Source organism: Ursus maritimus, unplaced genomic scaffold (assembly GCF_017311325.1).
Source record: "Ursus maritimus isolate PB19 unplaced genomic scaffold, ASM1731132v1 scaffold_7, whole genome shotgun sequence".
Taxonomy (NCBI): domain Eukaryota; kingdom Metazoa; phylum Chordata; class Mammalia; order Carnivora; family Ursidae; genus Ursus; species Ursus maritimus.
The window spans coordinates 8,925,242-8,947,361 of record NW_024426885.1 but is presented as its reverse complement, the minus strand read 5'-3'; the positions used below and the strand labels follow the sequence as shown (position 1 = coordinate 8,947,361).

The 22,120-nt window shown below is 44.0% G+C and overlaps 1 protein-coding gene across 2 annotated transcripts in view; it reads left to right on the top strand.

Moving 5' to 3' along the window:
* ACADSB (acyl-CoA dehydrogenase short/branched chain) overlaps window positions 1-22,120 on the top strand; it is a 37,453-nt gene that overhangs the window by 3,962 nt on the left and 11,371 nt on the right. For both annotated transcript variants that reach the window (XM_040623919.1, XM_008685408.2), the window contains exons 2-6: window positions 17,181-17,340; window positions 17,553-17,653; window positions 20,260-20,466; window positions 21,023-21,193; window positions 21,942-22,067. In XM_040623919.1, coding sequence (XP_040479853.1) covers window positions 17,181-17,340; window positions 17,553-17,653; window positions 20,260-20,466; window positions 21,023-21,193; window positions 21,942-22,067 — 765 coding nt within the window. The remainder of the gene's footprint in view (window positions 1-17,180; window positions 17,341-17,552; window positions 17,654-20,259; window positions 20,467-21,022; window positions 21,194-21,941; window positions 22,068-22,120) is intronic.

Here is a 22,120-nt window from a genome sequence, read left to right as displayed (position 1 = left end):
TTTTAATTGGAGAGACCAGGTATATGTGTTAAGAAATGCCATTTGGACAATAGAAGATTTTATTTATTGCCAGTGTTAGATAAATATTGTGGACAGTTGTGCTTCTAGAAGGAGGGGCTGGAACTGAGCATCAAAAGAAAGGATGGCTTAGGTTTAGGTAAAGCAGCAGAGAGCTGGAGATTATAGTCCAAGGAGATGTATGAGCCAAGGTGTAGATGTCGGAATATACTGACTTGTTTAAGAAATAATTCTTCTAGGCTTGCCAGTGTGGGAAGTTTGCAGTTTGATGCAATGAGTTTAACTGACAAGTCTCTATCATGTTAGATGGTTAGGTCCGTACTTGTTCCTGCAACAGTGCGTGTTGCTCCAACAGGGTTGCCCACATTCCCAGATGACAGCCCTTTTGTTTATTGAAATAATGTTCATAATGTTATTACTCATCAGTACAGAAATGGCAGTAGTGGTTTGTTTGGGGTTTTTTTGTTTTTTGTGTTTTTTTTTTTTTTTTGCAAATGCAAATAAAACCTTGTTATCCACCTTTTTTTCTCTCTGCTGCCAAGAAGACTAAGGAACCATAACGATCTTCTCTGACCACCATAAGATGCTTTCTCCTTTCTTTCAGGATCCTTTCATACCAGCCTTGTCTCGGGCTTACATTGCCTTGACTCCCCTTTTCCTAAGTGCTGGACCAGGGTTTCTCAGTTTTGGCACTATCTTAAAAAATGTCTGCAGGCATTGCCAGATGTTCCCTGGGGGTAAAAGTGTGCCCCTGTTCAGAACCTGTGCTCCGCACGTGTTCCTTGGGGGTGGGGAAATGTGGCCTTTCTCCTTATAACCTGGTAGAAAACTGTCTCTCATCCTACTAGTTGCCACACCCCATTTGTTGACCACAGAAATTGATTTTCAAGATTTCAGCAGCAGCCATTGAGATCCTGAGCTGCTGTTTGCCAGAGGGTCCTAACCAGTTAAAACGGTTAGTACCTTGCATAGGGAACCCAAAAAGTTAGGTACCGCTTAGACCACTTCAGAAGTTCACCTGTGGTGGGAAAAGCCCTCAGCTAAGATGATACCACTGATGGCTAGCATGGCGGATGCATTCATAAAGGAAGACTTGGGAAGATTTGGTCACTATCTTGAAATGGAGGAATTAGATGGATGCCACATTTTCTGAATGGAGTGGCTGAGTGATGCACAAAGATTGGGGTGTCTGGAGGAAAACAGTTTAGGGGGAACAGAAAGGAAAATGATTTATTTGGCTTTAGACTCCAGACTTCTAAAAGTGTCCATTAAACTTATGACTGGAAGCATTTTGGATGCTGAACAGGAAAGGGATCTGGAAACTAGTAGAAAAATCAGAGCCAGAGATACAGGTCTGAGCCTTTGGGGTATATCACAGACCATTTGGGGGGACTGTTGAAGACAGGCAAAGCAAAGAGGAGAATTAATCTGGGGTATCCCTTAGAGGAGGAACTGGGAGAAATAGGCTTATTTAGAACTGGAGCAAAAGGAGAAAAGGGTATTTAAGTCCAGTCTTAAGAGCAAAAGTACCAGCAGAACACCTGCCAGATAGAGTAAAGAAAACAGCCCACAGGGAGCAGAGGCAGGACGTTCTGAGAATTGTAGAGGAACCCAGGGCCAGCTTTTGGAGATGCCTGAATACAAGTTGAGACAGGGTGTGAACTGGGTCTATTTAAGGATAGAGAATTGCTTTAGGTTCTGAGGCTCCCTTCATTCCTTTCAGTATCCACCAGCCCCTGCAGGCATTTCAGTGTGCAACTCCTGGTCTGGAACACTGGTCCCTTGACCTCTGTGTTAACTGCTTCTGCTACTAACCTGGTTTATCTGAAAAGAAAGGCAATTCGCATATCTGGTAAGGTGTTGGACCCAAGTTAATTGCACAATTAAAAATTGTTTTTAAAGGGCGCCTGGGTGTCTCAGTCGGTTGAGCGTCTAACTCTTGATTTCAGCTCAGGTCTGGATCTCAGGGTTGTAGGTTCAGCCCCCCCCCCCCCGCATGGAGCCTACTTTAAAGAAAAATTGTTTTAAGTTCATTAATAATCCCATCTTGTTAGATTTCTTTGGAAGAAGGGGTAGTTTTGGAAAGAGAGCTTGCTGACCTGGCCAGGGCCACATAAAGGCAAACAGATCTCCTTTATGTAGATTCCCCGGCACTGGGCCCCATCTTGGTTTATTTTACCCTCTCCTGAGACAGTCTCTTGTATATTATTCTAGAAAGTGGTGGCATTGTTAGGAACCAGTAGATACTGGAAGGAGGAGCCCCAGACTGGTGGAAGGGAAGGGCTACCTTTTTAGTAGTTCCGGAGGACACCTAGCACTGAAGCTACTGGTTATGGAGAAAACAAACAGGTCCGCGGGGTTCTGGTGAAGAAGTTGGCTCAAGGATAGGACAGTAGAGAAAGGATCAACTGCACATTTGAAGTGGGATATGCAGTACTTAAATCAGATCTTAAAATGGATATCCTGGATTTCGTCAGAATTCAGTGAAAGTTCTATCTAGAAGAAGATGGGAATCCTCCATTAGAAAGTGGGGAAGAAACACTGCGTCATCTACTTTACTGAAGAACATAGACGTGATCGATAAAGCCCCCATTAACAATCAAATCCTCTCGTCACCGCCTCCGCCTCCCTCCTCTTGCTTTCCTGTAAGGGAAAGTAGCTGTTTTTGCAGGACTGCCTCCTCCTACCACAGAGCCAACGCAGTAGAAGAAAAATGTGGCTGGCTGTTTACATAACAGGGCCCTGTCTGTGTCAGTTACAGTTGTCGCATAAACCTGCAAAACTGTTTATATACTATATTGATCCTTATATCCCAAGGAGCATAAAAACATTACAAAAATCACAGTTTTCATTTTGATTAGGTTAATTAAGCTAAAGCAATAACAAGCAATGAGCATAATTAAGCACATTGGCATTTAACCTTGCCTTGTATTTATTTATTTTTTTAATGATTTTATTTATTTATTGGTCCGGGAGAGAGAGAGAGAGAGAGCATGCACAAGTAGGGGGAGCTGCGGGCAGAGGGAGAAGCAGGCTCCCCACTGAGCAGGGAGCCTGATGCAGGACTTGATACCAGCACCCTGGGATCATGACCTGAGCCGAAGGCAGACGCTTAACCTGCTGAGCCACCCAGGCATCCTGCCTTGTATTTATTATATAAAATCGTGGCAGGGAGGACCTTCCCCTCTTTGCTACTATTTCCTGCTAGAATATGTCTTAAATTGACATGTTTTAGAAACAGGTGCAAATTGGAAGAGATACACTGTTTAACTTTTTTTCATTCTTCTAAATTGTTGACCTAATTCTCATAAGCCATATGAATTTCTGTGATGGTAAAGCTATAGCATTTGGTTTCTCTAATTTTAAAGCGATCTGTTTAATTTGGGCGGGGGGACAGCGATAGAATTTTTTAAAACTTTGTTTTCTGTAGGTAATCATAGACCTTCATGCAGTTGTCAGAAGGAGCACAAAGAGAATCCTGCATACTCTTCATCCACTGTGCGCTAGTGGTACCATCTTACAAAAACTCCAGTACAATATCACAGCCAAGATACTGACATCAAGACCATCCATCAGACTTACTCAGAAATCTCTAGTTTCACCTGTAAATGTACATATTTAGTCCTGTGCGGTTTCATCACATGTGTGTTTACGTATGCACCTCCATGGTCAAGCTACAGGACATTTCCATCCTCGCAAAGGTCCCTTGCGTTCCCCTTGTTTAACTGCATGACATCCCTAAGGCCTGGCGACCTAGTGCTTCTGTTCTCCATCTGTATAATTGTATCATCTCAAGAATGTTAGATAAATGAAATCCTAGCTCTGTAACCTTTGGGACTGGCTTTTACATTCAGCGTAATTCTCCTGAGACGCGAACAAGTTGTTGCCTGAATCAGTGGTTTGTTCCTTTTATTGCCGAGCAATATTCCCTTGTAGAGGAGGAAAATCTTCTCCTCTGTCTCTTGGGTCAGAAGCTAGAGTCTGGAAATTAGACGGACAAAAACCATTAACTCGAAGAAGAGGTTTATTTCGTCTGCGTAGGGTAGCCAGCAAAAGCAGTAGCTGGCTCTTTCCAAGGTGAAGGTTAAAAGCTATGTACACCTTAGTAGGGACAAGGGAAGGGGGAGAAACGGATTCTAAGGGAAAAACAAAGAGGGTTCTTTTAGGAGAGGCATGGCTTTTTCAGGAGAACAGGTGGGAGATAAGAAAGTTGGTGATGATATTTGTCTAGACAGATGTTGGTGCTCTTTCCACCAAACTCCCCCAAGAAGGGATTTCTGGCAGGCTCCTTTCCCAAAACTTACTGCTTTTAGACAGATCAGGGAAGCTCCGAGAAGGCTTTTTTTTTTTCTGCGTTTGTTGAATCTCATATGTCTTCAGATTAAAGACCACTTTTCTGCCAACCCTGGGGTTCCAAGTGGATCCCCCCACCATGAGCAGTACACTGTGGGTACGTCACCATTCACCCCTGCGAGAGGCAGTCGGGTTGTTTCCAGGGCTCGGCTCTTACAAATAAAGCCACTCTGCACATTTGTCTGCGGGCTTTTCTTTGAACTTGAGGGGCTCATTTCTCTGAGTAAATAGTCAAGAGCACAGCTGCTGGGTCACATGGGACGCGCACGGTTGTACAGAAATGGCTGAGGTTTCCAGCTCGTCCTGTCGTCTCCTGTGCCCGGTGGCGGCGTGTGAGAGCCACTCTCGCCTCATTCTTACCATCGGTTGGCATTGTCACCAGGACTTTTTAAATTTTAACCAATCTGATCATACCTCACTGCGCTGATTTGCTTTTAAAATATTTTTTTAGCTTCCAGTAGTATCGGAGGGAGAGGGATTCTGGTTTGTTGATGGTTAGAAGATCCTTCTTTTATGTATTACATATATTTAATTGTATTCTAAAATAATATTATTTTACCTTTCCTGGGTCTGTAAAGTTGAATGAGTACTGTGAAAGAGAAAACCAGAGGCCCAAAATGGTGTTATTTAGGTTAAGGGCCCCAAGGCAGGGGACCAAGACTTAACACTTGATCTAACTGCAGTTTCAGCCTCCCAAGAATGTAACCTTTAAGGGCTGAGCTTGGAATTTCCTGGTCCAACTAGGAAATGTACTGAGAGACCCCTTCAGCTCTCCCTAGGGGCGAGGGCAGCCTTGCCTAAACAGCGCCTTCCGTGGTAACAAATTACTTTCTTCTTTTTTAAATGCCTTCTCTGCCTTTGAAAACTTTTCTTTTATTTAGCTCGGTGGAGCTCTCCTCTGCTTGCTAGATGGAATGCTGCCCAATTCACAAATCGTTGAATAAAGCCAGTTAGAGCTTCAAATTTTCTTAGTTAAATTTCGTTTAACAGTGCAAAGGACGTGAAAAACACTGTCAAGAACCGTTTACCCTAAGGGTAAGCACTCTGTCTAGCTGTAGAATCATTATATGATTTTTATGGACTTGTAAGTCACAAAGGACTTAGGGGGCGCCCGGCTGGCTCAGTCACTAGAGCATGGCACTCTTGATCTCAGGATCATGAGTTCAAGCCCCACACTGGGCATAGAGCTTATTTAAAAAAAAAAAAAAAAAACCCTAGAAAAAAATGACATCCGTTCATGCAACTGTTGTCATTAGCCAGTATTAAAATGCACATTAAATTAGAAAATTAAATATATAAAATACTAAAAATAAGCATGGGCAGATCCCTTTATTATCTTAGACTAAGGAAGGTCATTCTCATTAAAAAGCTGGATGTCATCACCCAAAGAAAGAGTAATAATTTTGGCACCATAAAAACCACGGACTAATGCATGACAACACTGTTTTGTATTGTATAGGCAAAGTCAAAAGACAAGTGGCAAGCCAGTTTTAAAAAAATTGCAACCCCTTCCACCAGAGGATTTCCTTAACTTATGTAGTGCTCCTGGAAATCAGGGAAGAAAAAACAACTGAATAGGAAAATGGGCAAAAGACATGAATAGACAGTAAACAGAAAAAGAACTATAAATGGTTCTTAAACATGAAAAGACGCTCAAACTCACAAGAGAAATACCAGTATGAGAACACTTTGCGATACAGTGCTTGCCTGTCAGATGGACACAGAAGTCCAAAAGTTGACCAGTGTGCTGTGTTGGCCAGGCCCTAGGGAAGTGGGCATCCTTACACACTTACTAGTGGGGGTGAGTGTGGTTTCACTGCTGCCAAGGACAATTTGGGAAAACTTAGCCGAATGTTGAATTCAGTTTTTACTCGCTACAGTAGAATTCCCACTCCCAGTTTGTGCCACAGATAGAGTACACAGGTGTCAAATAATGTAGGTCAGAGGTCACTCGTAGCAGTTTTTTTCATATTTAGAAACTTATTTTGAAATTCGTAACTAGATTCACCCGAAGTCGTAACTAGATTCCCCCATTCATGGTTACATCTTAATATCACCGTTACCAGAACCAGGAAATTGGTATTGCAGGCTGGAGGAATTAGCCCCCCTGAGTGGTACAAAAATTATTCTGAACTGCAAAACATGTGAGCAATCTGCAGCCACAAGAAATGCTATCTAAACTGAAGTGTCTCAAAAATAGATTGTGGATAAAGAAACTGTCTTTTCTCCTGTTCATCTGTGTATTGTCAGTTCCTGGCTGCACCCCCACCCTTCCTGCGGGTAGAGGAAGTTTTCTTTCTAAGGAATGCACCATATGTGTAGGTCTATGGTGTATAACTATGTATGTATAGATCTGTAGTGTTTCATCGCCTGTAGGTTTGTGTAACCTTGTCCACAGTCGAGACGGGGATTGACACAGTGACACTGAGGTCCCCCTTGTTGCAGCGTTATTTACAATAATAAAAGAAATTTCGGTTGCATCTTTCCCATCCCTGCCCTTTGATTAATTTCTTTGGCCCCTTAAAGCAGCCTGGTTTAAAAAAACCCAAAAGTTCTCTTGTGCACAATGGCCTATTTTACAACTATAAGAAAAGGGAAATGAAGATACTCTCCAGGTCGTAAGGTAGAAACATCTCCAGAATATATTGCCACATGAATAAAAGGCACAGAATGGCACATAGTATGCTACCTTTTAGAAAGCACAGGGAGGAAAATAAGGAAGTCTATTGCTGTTTGCTTAGATTTGTATATAAAGATAATACTAGAAAGATACATAAGCTAATCAAAGTGGTCACCTGTGGGGGAGGTTGAGAAGTGGGCTAGATGGGGATGGGGCAGCAGCTTTGGTGGGGGCATAGTTTCTTTGAACCTTGTTACTTGTTTAACGCAAAGAAAATTTAAAGCCAGACACTTTCGGGGTAGGGCGGGAGAAGGGCGGAGAGCAGGGAGGCACATTCATACATCTTTACTATAGACAAGTGAATGGTTTAGCTTTTCGAAGTTTGCTCTAAGAGGGGTTGAGTTTTTACTCTCTAAGTCATGCATGTAAGCCAGATTCGAGCCTGGGCTACACATTAGAATCATCTGGGGAAGCTTTTTAGAAATAGCAGAAGCCCAGGCTTCATCTTGAGTCTTTTGAATCAGAGTCTTAATTGGTAGGGCTGTACTCCCTATTTTGCTGTAAGCTCCCCCAAGTGATCTGGGTATGTAACCAAGAGTGGCAACCCCTGATTTAAATCTCAGGGGACTTGTTTCCAAGACCCTAATAGAGTTGGTAAATGTTCCCAGAATAAACCATTTTCTTTAGTTTAATTACGTGTAACTATATTTGACAGTTAGGTTCTTAAGAAATCCACGTTGTTCTGTGGTAAGATGCCGAGCACCTTATCTAAAACCCACAGCTAGCTTTGTAAAGGCAAGCCTGCCTCGAAAATCCAGAGCATACATGGTTCAGGCAATTACACAGCTTTTAAAAAGCCAAAACATTAAATATTATTAGAAAATATTTCTAATATACATGAAAGTACAGGAAACAATATGACTCGCAGCCATATACCCACAACTCACTTTTGCTACAGTTTGGAGTGGTTTCATTTTGTTTTTAAGAAATAAAACACTTGGGGCACCCGGGTGGCCCAGTCGAAGAGTCTGCCTTCGGCTCAGGTCATGATCCCAGAGTCCTGGGATCGAGCCCCACGTCGGGCTCCCTGCTCAGTGGGAAAGCCTGCTTCTCCGTCTGCCTGCATGTGCTCTCTCTGTGTGTCAAATAAAAAAAAAAAGAAAATCTTAAAAAAAGAAAAGAAAACACTTTACACAAACCCCATAACTTCCACTTCTTCCGCAGAGGGAACCATAATCCTGACGCTGATGTGTATGCTTCTTGTTCGTGTTTTTAGACTTTTAGCATCTATGTGTCTCCATAAGAATATATACTATCATTCGGTGTGTTTTTAAGGTGTTACATAAATGCTATCATCCCAAACAAATCCTTTTGCAAATTGCTTTTTTAACTCAATATTATATTTTCAAGATGTATTCATGTTGATATATGTAGTTCCCTAGTTCACTTTAACGGCTGTAAAATATTCTGTTGAATTATAGGGGCGGAAAAAATATTTTGCACTCTACCCTCCTAGGTTCTTGGCTGAGATCCCTCTGTAATAAAAGACAGATTAACGGGGAGATATACAAACAGAAATTTAATAACTTGTGTACCTTCTGTATAAATGGGAGAAACCTAGGAAAACAGAGTGATTCTGAAATGGCCCAAGCCACCATCCCCTTAAATACTGCTACCAGCTAAATACAAAATGGGGGGTGGGGGGCGTGGCACAGGGAGGGAGGTGCAGTTATGGGAGACTGCCAGGAAAAACACAGTAAAGAAGGGTGAGGTGGTTATGCAGATTTAAGTCCTTGACTTTTCCATTGATAAGTTTCTAGGAATTTAGTCATCTCTTCCTGGCACAGAGAGGAGGACACCCTTACACGGGGAGATTTCTATGTATAGATCACTGTCTCCTACAAAAGGGCGACGTCTTCTCAGTTTTCAGAGCTTATCTGTCTGTCCTTTCTTAAAAATAATCAGCTCAAGGGGAGCCTGGGTGGCTCAGTCGATGAAGCGTCTGCCCTCCACTCCGGTCATGATCCCAAGGTCCTGGGATCAAGCCCCCATCGGGCTGCTTGCTCAGTGGGAAAGCCTGCTTCTCCCTCTCTCGCTCGCTCTCTGTCAAATAAATAACATCTTTTAAGAAATAAATAAATAGGGGCACCTGGGTGGCTCAGCCGTTAAGCATCTGCCTTCAGCTCAGGTCATGATCCCAGGGTCCTGGGATCGAGCCCCACATCGGGCTCCCTGCTTCTTCCTCTCACACTCCCCTTGCTTGTGTTCCCTCTCTTGCTGTCTCTCTCTGTCAAATAAATAAATAGAATCTTAAAAAAAAAAAAAAAAAAAGGAAAGAAAGAAAGGAAGAAAGAACCAGCTCAAGAAAATCCTTATGTCGAAGTTGTGGTCCATATATACAATGGAATATTACTCAGCAATCAGAAAGAATGAGTTCTCAACATTTGCTACAACATGGACGGCACTGGAGGAGATAATGCTTAGTGAAATAAGTCAAGCAGAGAAAGACAACTATCATATGATTTCTCTCATCTATGGAACATAAGAACTAGAATGATCAGTAGGGGAAGAAAGGGATAAAGAAAGGGGGGGTAATCAGAAGGGGGAATGAAACATGAGAGACTATGGACTATGAGAAACAAACTGAGGGCTACAGAGGGGAGGGGGGTGGGGGAATGGGATAGACCGGTGATGGGTAGTAAGGAGGGCACGTATTGCATGGTGCACTGGGTGTTATACACAACTAATGAATCATCGAGCCTTACATCGAAAACCGGGGATGTACTGTATGGTGACTAACATAATATAATAAAAAATCATTATAAAAAAAAAAAAAGAAAATCCTTATGTCAAAGAGACGTATTTTTGCAGTGGCAAATTCTTCTCTTCAGATCAGTATACCACAACTTACGCATTCCTTTGTTGACAGATAATTGGATTTTTAATTTTTCCCCTTTATACAGTCTCACTGCGTTGCTTGTAAACGTATAGTCATGTGTATGAACTCAAGTGGAATTCTTGGGCCTTAGCCTTGGCCCAATTCATGACCCTTGTTAAAGATGATAAGGAAGACTTTATTCAAGAAGGGACTGCTGCATTGGGATTTTGCAGCAGGGAGGTAAGATGAAGTTCAATTCGAAATACAACAAGGACAAATGGAAATTCATAGTCAACAAGTCGGGTGGGAGTCAGTGGACAGAAAAATCACTAAGAAGAAACATCAGGGCTAAGCGGGATTCTTGGGGGGGGGGGCAGGCCACCCCAAGACGGGCCACTTTGGCATGAGCATTATTGTGAGTTAAAAGCAACCAAAACCCGGCAGGTTCGGGAAAAGCTCTGTATCTCCCACTCACCTGCCTGCTTATACCAGGAAGAGAGCTATTAACAGAGATTTCTCTTTACCCAAGAAATTTACCTGCATAATAGGGTAACCTTTGGGGGTGCATGGCTGGCTCTGTTGGTGGAGCATGTGACTCTTGGTCTTGGGGTCATGAGCTCGAGTCCCACATTGGTTGTAGAGCTCACACACACACACACACACACACACACACAGGATATCTTTTGTTTTCTAAACATCTTTCACCTTCCTGCTAATGGTCTTCTCCCTTTGTACCCTCAGCCACCTACCCCCTCCTTAGCTCATAGAAGCATCATGTTGCCTGTCTTTGCAGTTTCCATTTCTGTGTGGATTCCCTGTGCCTGCGCCGTTAAATTTTATTTTCTCCTGTTAATCTGTCTCTTCTCGATTCTTAGTCCAGCTAGAAGGACCCTGAAGAGTAGGAAAAAAGTTCTCCCTCACCAACACTTGCTAGATTCACACTCACCAGCATTCTTGCTGGAGGCAGGCCAAAGTGATCCGATACCAAGGGTAGGCGTTTTCATTAACCTGACCCAGCAGGATTCTTGCCAAAACTGGACTAAGTGGACCAAGGGCCTCGTTAGAGAGACTCAGAGGAGCTGACTCACATTTGTTTTAGGGTAACAGTCTTCATCAAACATCCGCAACACTTGAGGGTCAGGTGGTGGGAGCGAAGCTAGAGCGGGAGACGGAAAGACTGGCCCGAGAGAACAGGGTGAAAACGAGAAGAGAGCATTTGGAAGGAGGAAGGTGTGGCCACCTGAACTGAATCTGCAGAGAGCAAGCAAGTTGGAGCCCGAAATGCAGGGAGATGTTGGTGGAGACCCTACGGGGAGGGGTTCTGCTGAGGGGCGGGGGTACTCAGGAGGCACAGAGGGCAGGGAAGGCATGGCTTCAGGAGTGTCTGGCTGTACAGGGGAGGAGAGAGGGTGGTCCTCAAGGTGGATGATGTTGGAGGATGATTAACACGCAAAGAATTTGAGCAGGGAAAAATGGAAGAATAGGAGTGGACAAAAGGGATGGGCGGGGATCCTGCAAAGAGGGGAGGGGCGGGGCCCAGAGAGAGGTAGAGAGAGAGAGATAGAGCAGAGGGGACAGGGAGAAGCAGGCTCCCCGCTGAGCAGGGAGCCCAACACAGGGCTTGATCCCAGGACCCCGGGATCATGACCTGAGCCAAAGGCAGACGCTTAACCAACTGAGCCACCCAGGCACCCCAAAATATTTGGTCTCTTGTTTGTAGTTCCTGAAATCCTCTGAGCCTTGAAGGTGAAATGGGGACCTTGTTCATACCAGACCCCCTTCCAGTGCACTTGAGTTGATGTTAATAAGGTGACTTCTGGGGGCGCCTGGGTGGCGCAGTCGTTAAGCGTCTGGCTTCGGCTCGGGGCGTGATCCCGGTGTTCTGGGATCGAGCCCCACGTCGGGCTCCTCTGCTATGAGCCTGCTTCTTCCTCTCCCACTCCCCCTGCTTGTGTTCCCTCTCTCGCTGGCTGTCCTCTCTGTTAAATAAATAAAATCTTTAAAAAAAAAAAAATAAATAAGGTGACTTCTGGACTGCAGCTAGGTGGGGGCTGGGTGCTGGGAGCCAATCTCATGATCAGAGGGTTGGACCTTTCAGTTTGACACCCCCCAGCCTCCGGAAAGGGAAGAGGGGCTGAAGGTTGAATTAGTCGCCACTGGCCAATGATTTAATCAATCTGGCTACATACTGAGGCCTCCATCAAAACCCACTAGGACAAGGTTCCCAGAGCTTCGAGGTGGGTGAGCACAGGGAGGTGCTGGGAGAGGGGTGCCCCCAGCCTTGCCCTGTGCTTCTCTTTGTGTGGCTGTTCCTGAGTTCTATCCTTTGATCATAAACCAGTAATCCAGTAAGTAAAACGTTCCTCTCAGTTTGGCGAGCCGTTCTAGAAGACTAAACAAGGCTACCCCCGAGGAGCAGGAACTAGGAACCCGCAGTCTATAGCCCATGGGTCTGAAGCCTGGGGGACAGCCTGGGCCTACCACTGATGTGTGACGTGGCCCGGGGGCCGTCCTGTGGGCCTGAGCCCCCTGACCTGTGGGACCCAACGCCCTCTCTAGCTAGTAGGGTCAGAATTGAGTTGAATGGTAGGACACCCGGCGGGTGTGGGAGAATTGCTTGTTGGTGTGGGGGAAAACCCCACACGTTAGAATTGGTCTCAGAATTATTACAGGAGAATCGCATCCCCACACAAAGAGGGTGGGGAAGGAAGAAGGTGCAGAAACAATGTTTTCATTGGGTACCGTAAGGCCGAAGATGAAAAGAACTGTATACGAGCACCACGCTCCAGCGGAGAAATCTGTTCCTCACCGCGGGATGGTCAGCAGTTCTGAAACTATTGTAAATGTGCACGAGGTCTGCACAAGTGAATCTCCTAGATCATGAAAGCCAAGTTTCTCACCGTCAGAAGGTTACCAGTCAGGGGGCGCCTGGGTGGCTCAGTCGGTGAACCGTCTGCTTTCAGCTGAGGTCAGGATCCCAGGCGCCTGGGATCGAGTCCCAGGTAGGACTCCCTGCTCAGCGGAGGGTCTGCTTCTCCTTCTCCCTCTGCCGCTCCCCCTGCTTGTACTTTCTCACTTGCGCGCAATCTGTTTTTCTCTCAAATAAATAAATAAAATCTTCCAAAACAATGTTTTAAAAAATGTTAGTTACCAGTAAGAAAAGAAGACTAGATAACGTGAACTCTAGGGGCTGGACGGAATCAAAGGAAAAAAAACACACACGTTCGTGCACACATGCAGAAAAGAGACCCGGGGACACATCTGGTGGGAACCCCTGAATATAGGCATTTAAGGTGGAGCCCTCCGTGTTCTGTCAAAACATGTCCTTTGGAAAAGTCTGAGAGGGACTTTGCGGGTTAGCACACTTGTCTCCTGTGTCCCCCTTTTTACCTTTCGGGCATTGTAAAAGCCTGTAGACTTAAAGCACTCGAAGAATGTGGGGAACGATATTTCATTATGCTGAAACGTAATGGAGAAGGGTTATGGCTCCTAACAGCTAACCTTAATGAGCTTCGCAAAATATCCACCGGAACATTCGGCATNCCGGGGTTCTTCACCTTTTTTTGTGCCGTGGATGAAAGGTATACAGCAATATAGTGAAGTTTAATAGACCCTTTCTCAAAATGTTTTAAAATACAGGAACTACACAAGATTACAAGGGAACCCAGTTATAAGAAAAGTCATGAAAGTATTTTTAATCGCGATGATGGTAACACGTGTTTCTTAAGATCTGGCAGCAGGTGAGCGGTTGGGAAGTAATGCTCCTCACGATCTGCGCACTAGCTGTTACTTGATATAAAAATTTCTGTAATTTCTTTCGGTGACAGTCACAGATAGCTTGTAACTTGTTGCCTCCATTTTGTAATTGAAGGAAATGCCTGATTTCAGTTAGAGGTTAGTGAAATAAAGAAAGACGTCATTCCCCCCACCCAAGTTCCTGGACTTGATTGCTGTGCCTGCAGAAGCTTGCAGACCCCAGGCTTAATCATCAGTACTTCTCAGGGCGGCAGAACTCTGGTCCGTGCAGTAGGAAAGAGATCAGAGGCCAGCTACGAGAAGTATCTGGCAAGGCATAAATAACTATTATTCCACTCAAGTAACGATTGCTGTTCTATACAAAAAAATGTGATGATGTGGTGCAATGGGTTACAACTGTGGAAAATCATTTTGATGGAGCGGACACCAAAGCTGCAGAGGCGGAGGTCAACACCGAGGGGCAGGGGACAGTTGAAAATCATCGTCGGAAACCTCAGACAGTGCCTTTGGAGGCACAGGGAGATGTTTCCTTTATTAAAGACGTCCTATTAAACAGAATTTTTTTTTTTTCCTGCCCAGAGGGATAGGTAATACTACGTTCAGTGCTTTGGTTAAAAAGGGATTCCATCCGCTTAGGGCGTAGCCACGGTGTTTTATGATGGTGTCTTCAGTAAGCGCACCCCACTATTGTTTGCCGCTACCCACTTTGTAAAGCACATTTGCCTCTGAGGTCTTGTGAATCTAAAATAATCGTTATGTGTCGGGGCACCTGGGTGGCTCAGTCGGTTAAGCATCTGACTCTTCTGAGGGTTGTGAGAGCGAGGCCTGTATCGGGCTCTGCGCTCAGCATGGAGTCTGCTTGGGATTCTCTCTCTGCCTCTCTCTCTCTCTCTCTAAATTAATAAATAAAATCTTTAAAAGAAATAAAATTAAGTGATTGTTATGTGTTGAGCAGTCATACACTTTGTCAGTAGCAATTTTTAGACTAAGTGGGTCACCGTTGTGTCAAGCAGGAACAAATGGGTATTATTGTATACCTGCTGGCTTCTTAAGTTTCTCAGTGGTGGGCTTTCTGTTACACTCCGGTGCAAAGAGGATGCATTGACCCAGAGAGACAAAGAACTCTGCAGGGGGGTCTAGTGAAGTAAATAATCTCCCCTAGAAGGAAGAATCGAGGGCGATGTTTAAAATACAACAGGCTGGTTTCCTGATCATTTTGTGGAGATTAGTTGGCTCAATCTCTCATGAATTCTGAAGTCTGTTGAGGGTCCCATGCAGGACTCGCCCACCAACCACTGAGCAGAACACACCCCATGTGTACCTCCCTTCCTTCTCCACAATCCCATCCCGTCTCCCAGGCCCGTCTGTCCCTAGTGCCTGCGGCTACTGATCACGTTCCGTCCTTTGGCTTCTTCGCACCACTTCTCTCCTCCTGAAGCCCCTGTGCACCTCCGTTTCTTACCTCCTTTCTCCTTACCCTTGATTCTGCCATCTGTTTCATTGGGGAGAAGACATTACTACCTCCTGTGTGTGCCCCCCCCTTCTTTCTAGTCCAGAGTTTCCCTGTCCCAAGTAGGTCTTTTAACAAGGAAAAAATGTTCCATGTAACTTTGCGCTAAATGATCGGCCTCCTACTTCTGCAAACAAAACAGAGTTAACTACAGAATTGAGAAACACACATTTTTCTTCTAATTGGCCAATGTTTGTTTTCCCCACTGAATCTAGAGCACAGTTCCTCGAGTCCTGGGCACATTTCCTACAAAGATTGACACAAGCGTGGGAAAGATCCACAGTGGTTTCAAACATAGGGACGCTTGTTTTTTGAGGTTTTTTTCTTTTTATCAATAAGCTTTTCCATGTATAATCAAAACTATTGAGATATATATTACTACCTTTGCTTTTTGCCTGTTCCATGAGCCTTATAGTGTTCCCCTTGGTACCCTGCACTCTCGGGCAATTGTCAGATGCTCAGAACGTTTGTTTTTAAGTCTTGTTGAATAAGAGGAAAACACTAATTTTTTTAACAGCTTTATTGAAGTATAATTTACATACCATAAAATTCACTCTTTTAAAGTGTATAATGCAATGATTTTCAGTTAATTTACAGAGTTGTGGAATCACCACCAACAATCCAATTGAGAACATTTCCATCACCACCATCCCCCCACCCCGACCCCGGGGCCTCAGGCAACTGCTACTCTAATTTCTATCTCTGTGGATTTGTCCTTTCTGGAAATTTTATAGATAGAATCCTATAATATGTGATCTTTTGTACCTGGCTTCTTTCACTTAGCATGATTTTAGTGAACCTAATAACGTATTTGTTTCCCCTGTAATAAAATTCTACAAAATAAAATTGGAAAGATAGAGCAAGCATTTCAAATTGGATGGTTTCTTTTTTCAACAAAATTGGAGCAGATCCATTGTTTGAGCAGAAATTGGCATGTTTGAAGCATCGGGGTCATGGCAGCAGGGAGACACACGGATGGCAAGAAAAGCCAGCCTTGCAGTTTACTCTGTCACGACTGCTGGGACTGCCTCTGTCAGGACCGCCACCGCTGTGTTGTTCGGGGTCCAAGTAGAAACAGTCATTACCATCTGTCGCGCTCTTACGGTGTGGTACGTGCCATGCTAAACTCTTCACAAAGTGGGTTGTCTCGTTAATCCTCACAAAACTCAAGATTATTATCTAAATGTTTCAGGGAAGGACACAGACCGAGAGGTTTTAATGGCGGTTGAAATCGTTTGCCCAAGATCTCGTGGCTGGTAAATACCAGATGCCAGATTTGAATCTAGTTCTTCCAGACTCCAGAGCCTGGTGCTGCACAGTCTCTTACTGATGAGAAGCCGGAACACCAGGAGTGGCCAGGAGGACCAAGAGAGCACTGGTGCCCACAGCCGCCAGGGCAGGGCAGGACAGGGGGCTCTCCTTCCGCGCAGTTGTCCCGGCGCCCTGCCCTCTTCCGGCCCCACTCGAGAATGCTCTTCGCAGTGGTCACCCAGTAGTGTTATTTATATTCATGTTTCCCCTTTGAAGATGTCCGTGAAATGCGGCATTTTAAGAACGAGTCCTGGGGCACCTGGGTGGCTCAGTGGGTTGAGCCTCTGCCTCTTGATTTCGGCTCAGGTCATGGTCTCAGGGTTGCGGGATCGAGCCCCAGGTGGGGCTCTGCGCTCAGCACGGAGTCTGCTTCAGATTCTTTCTCTCACTCTGCCCCTCACCCCCAAAATAAATAAATCAATCTTAAAAAAAAAAAAGAAAGAAAAGAATGAGTTTCATCTAGAAAGTTCTGTTTTCTTGAAGGTAAAAGCTAATCATTTGGGAACTTTGTTTAGTTAGAAGAACTCGTTGCTTGGGTAAAGGACATAATGTTAAACCAGTTTGTGTTTTTGTTCACAAGACAGTGAATTTTAAAATGTGCCAGCTTCCGCTCCTCTTTTTTGGTGACACAAGAGGTACGAAGGGGTTATAAAGTTGTTCTGGAGAAACTGATGTTCCGATACTTCTCTTTACTTTGTGTGTGTGTTCCCTGTTCAATGGGACTATTCCCACAGCTAAGAAGAAACTTCCCAACTTGCCTGTCTTCTTGGAAAACTCCTCCCCGTGTCCTAAAATCGTCCCAGTCAGAAGCTCTCATGGGTGTGACGAACGCCGGGCTGACTTCTGCCCCCCTGCAGATGTTTACAGAGGAGGAGGTGATGATAAAGAACACTGGTGAGTGGACAGCCCAGTGTCACCTGCAGGTCCCTGTGGTCACCAGTTGGGGCCACAGTGTGAAATCCCGTGACGTGTTTGGGGGATATGTTCACCTCAGTTTGTAAATGAAATTTTTTTTACATTAATTTAAGACTTGTTTTTTTTTTTTTAAGTAAAACCTGTCCTATTAAGAGAATAAAGACGTATCAGTATTTTTTTTCCCCCTGCAGTTAAAAAATTTGCCCAGGAACAGGTTGCTCCTCTGGTTTCAACAATGGATGAAAATTCAAAAATGGATGCATCAATAATACAAGGATTATTTCAACAAGGGGTATATACTCTATAATTCTTCCCATTCCAAACTTTTATATAAGTACTGTCCAGCATTAGAATGTATGCATGCTTTTAAATTCAGGAACTGTAATGATAGCTTGATGAACTCTTCATTTCCTAGTCAAAATTATCTGTGTTCTCTTTTAAAGGTTTTTATTTTGTATTTTTGAGAGAGAGAGCACGAACATGGGGGAGGGACAGAGGGAGAGGCACACACCCGGTTAGCAGGGAGCCTGACGTGGGGCTCAATCCCAGGACCCCGGGATCATGACCTGAGCCGAAGGCAGACACTTCACCGACAGGAGCCACCCACGTGCCCTTCTGTGTTCTTTTTTAGATTGAGATCCTAGTTAAAGGTTTCTTTTACATCGATTTAGCATTTTAAGTTAGAAACACTGTCCTTTTTAAGAAACGGGCTTAGAAGCAAGAGAGAGAGATTTCTTTAGATCTGTGGTCCTCAATCGGAGGCTGTTTTGTCCCCCAGGAGACATTTGGCAGTCTCTGGATACATTTTTGGTGGTCATAGCTGGGGGTGACAGTGGCATCTGGTGGGATAGAAGTCAGGGGTGCTGTGAAACAGCTTACAGTGTACAGGACCCCCCCCCCCAAAAAAGAGTGATCCCGCTCAGCAATGCCAAGATTAAGGAGCGTACTTGAGTTAGTCAAACTTCTAGCCGACCATGTATTCTACCCGCGTCCGTCCCTCCATGTGAGGCAAACTCAGCAGCAGAGGTGACCTCTGAATTCCACACTAACCAGGGAAACCGGTTTCTGGCTCCTAAGCCACAGAGCCCCTGCACAGAAGCCCCGTCTGCAACACACGTAGGAGTAACCTGCTCCAGCTGTAGGTTATCAGCATGGGGGCTCCAAGGAGCACATTTGCAGAATCACTGCCCTTACTCATCGTCTCTTCCTCTCCATTGCTGCGGAGTGATGTTTATGCTTTATTTTGAATGCTAGGGATATCCCAGAATGGGGAGCTCCTCTTCAGAGCCATTGGCTAAAATTCTCGTCTGTTATCCTGCTGGAAAAAATCGCCTTTTCCACCGAATCTAAATAGTGTTTATTTCTTCCCGTTTTAAAGAGACCGGCTTTTTGATACCATACCTACTAGTGGTTTTTCCACCTTTTTTTAAGCAACGAAACGCTTGGGAACCTGGACTCTGATGTGGAGCCCCCGTGGGTTGGACGGCATCTGGGGGTCCCATTTTTCAGGCAGGCTTCATCATCGTTGCTGGCAGAGCCTCAGCTGCTCTGCCAAGTCTTAGTGTTCTACCCTCCCGACTGGGGGTTGCTGGCAGGCGGGATCGTGCGAAGCCCACTGGTGCCCTCGCTTAGGTGCCACGGCAGCTCGAGGATCTGCTCGGTCGCACCTCCTCCACCAGCTCTTCTTGGCCTCCTCTTGTCCCTGTTCTGTGGTCACCTGCTGTAGCAATAGCTGACAAAACAGTATTGCCAACAGAGGGGAACTCGGTGACTTTTTGGGAGAAGCAGCGTCTCTGACAGCTGTTCAAGACACTATAATCAGAGTTACCTCGCCCTCTTGCTTCGGTGTTTCCCCGTAGAACATCGTTTCTGGATCTCACCTTCTCAGTCTTGCCCCTTTGTGGTTCTCCCTGCACATCCGCTCACTTCCCATCAGCTGACCCAGACCACAGCCCGCTGTGATTCCAGAAGTGTCCGGGCAGAGCAGAGAGCACCATGATCCTTTTATCTGTTAACAGCTTTGGGTCTTGAATTACACATACGCACATTCTGTTTCTGAAATGAGGACACTTAAAATTGGAGAACTCTGGAAGTTTCACATTCTAGATTTAGGAGTAGCTGCTGAACAGTGAGACAGTCATTGGAAAGCTTGGCCAGCATCTGGTCGAGTTTACCAGGCCCTCTCTGCCTTCTGTGTTGGGGTTCTAGGAAACACCACCAGATGTCTGCTAACCACCTAGAATGTCCCAGAAGGAAGGGTCCTTCAGTTATCATCTTGGCCGAATGAGTCACAGCAAGGAGCCTGCTTTGAAGAGATTGTGCCCCACTGCCTTCCTCCGATTCCTTACTGTGTGAGACCCTTTCTCATTCTTCCATTCCATCACCCTTCGAAGCGTTTTACTGATTTTTGTGTTTTGGATTCCAAAAAAGAACGAATGGCAGTTCTAGCTTGTAACCACTTCCTTTTCAAATATGTATAGTTTCCACTATAGCTTTTGTTACTTACAAGACAGTACAATAGCCATACCAAATTAAAATAAAATATACATACAGTTTTGAAATTAGGAATTTACATAGTTAAAATTTAATTTTGAATTTGTGTTTGCAAGAAATTTTCCCATATGGAAATTCACTTTCTTGGTGCACGTGGGTGACTCAGTTGGTAAAGCGTCTACCTCGGCTCAGGTCATGATCTCAGGGTCCTGGGATCGAGTCCCGCATCGGGCTCCCTGCTCAGCAAAGAGCCTGCTTCTCCCTCTCCCTCTGCTGCTTCCCCTGCTTGTGCTCTGTCTCTCTCTGTCAAATAAATAAATAAATAAATAAAATCTTTAAAAAGAAAAAAAGAAGAAAAGAAAGAAATCAGCTTTCTTAATCTATGTTTCTTGTTTTTCCTTTTAGTTGATGGGTATTGAAATTGAAACAAAATATGGAGGAACAGGAGCTTCCTTTTTTTCCTCTATCCTAGTGATAGAGGAATTAGCCAAAGTCGATGCATCTGTGGCTTTGGTGTGTGACATCCAGAACACAGTAATTAACAATCTGATCAGAAAATATGGAACAGAAGAACAAAAGGATACCTATTTGATCAAGCTTGCGACAGAAAAAGTGAGTGGACAGGAGTTGTTGAAATGAATCTGATCTCTTCGAAACTTTGGACATCTCCAGCTGCAGCGTTGACTCCACTATCCAAGGCCACAGCGAGGCACCATTCAATGATGAAGGAACACTCAGTAAATTAGTGCTACTAGAAAAATATACTCTGCCTCTCATTTCTGCTTGGAAGTTCAGAGAATAATCATCAGACCAAAAAAAAAATATATTTTTTTTGCCCCAGTTGTATTTTCTTAATACTTTTGTTGGTAGTTTCATTTATAGTGAGATATCTAGAAAGCTGCAGTTATTAGAATGGATTTAATTAAATTTAATGTTGCATATGTGTGCTTAAGTCTTTAAATCTGTCTTAGACAAGTAGTAGGGTATATTTTAGAAAATAATGCTGTGAAAATACCATTGCGGTTTTGGTAAGTACAGGCTTTTAAAAGTGACTAAAGCTTTAAGTGACACTTATTTTACTGACACATGTTTGTTTTACCAGAAGTGTTTGTTACTCAGAGTATAAATACAGTTATTAACTTGGAATTTTTTTTGCTTGCATATGTAGGTAGGAAGTATCTGCCTTTCAGAGGCTGGAGCAGGGAGTGATTTGTTTTCCTTGAAGACCAGAGCTGATAAAAAGGGAAACTATTATGTCATCAATGGGTCAAAGATGTGGATCAGCAATGCAGAATATGCAGGGGTCTTCCTGGTGATGGCTAACGTGAACCCTGACCTTGTAAGTTTGGAGGCAGAAGTTCCTTCCCCCCACCCCCCACCCCCCCACCTTTCCTCTTCACATCTCTTTCCTGTCTGCATTTCCTTTTCACAGTTTTGTCTTAAATTCCTCATTCTCCTTAGTACTGAAATGTTAGATAACTGACATCTTTTCAGCCTCTTATTTACTAATCTCCCCAAATACATGCAGTTGATGTGATTCGTAATAACATGGAGGTCCATTTATTAATTGCCACCTAGTATATTATATCAGAAGCTAATCTTTCATTTTGTAGGATTTCACATTTTCTATTTAAGAATGAATTTAAATGCTTACTTAGGACATTCATTTTTAAGAATATTTTGTTTAGTTGGAAAATAGGTATATGGCAAAAAGGTGAATCCATTTGACCTTTTGTCTTTTCTCTGACATAACATTTAATTGAATTAAATTTTGAAACTTCGAAGTGTTTGACAAAAGTAAATTTAAAACACGGAATGCTCATGATCACCTAATGCCTTAGCGTCTCTTAATAATTTTCATAGCCATGATGGTTTCTGAAAAAGTAAAAGAAATTACAGACTTCTTAATTGTGAATCTAATGTTTTCCAAGTTTCCTAATACCCGTGTTGCAGCTCTGAGCCCATTAATATTAATGCTGAAGTTCAGTTTAAGTTTTCTGTGACTTTCAGCTCTTGGAAACAGGGATCTTACCAGTTCAAGTGTGGGAACAGCATTTTTTTATTAGTATTTTAAATCTTCTTTTTAGGGTTATAAAGGAATTACCTGCTTCTTAGTAGATCGCGACACGGAAGGCCTTCGCGTAGGAAAAGCAGAAAACAAGATGGGGATCAGAGCCTCTTCCACCTGCCCACTAACCTTTGAAAACGTCAAGGTGGGTATCTTAGAATTTCCAGCAAAAGACTGGCGTGAAATAAGCTGTGCACG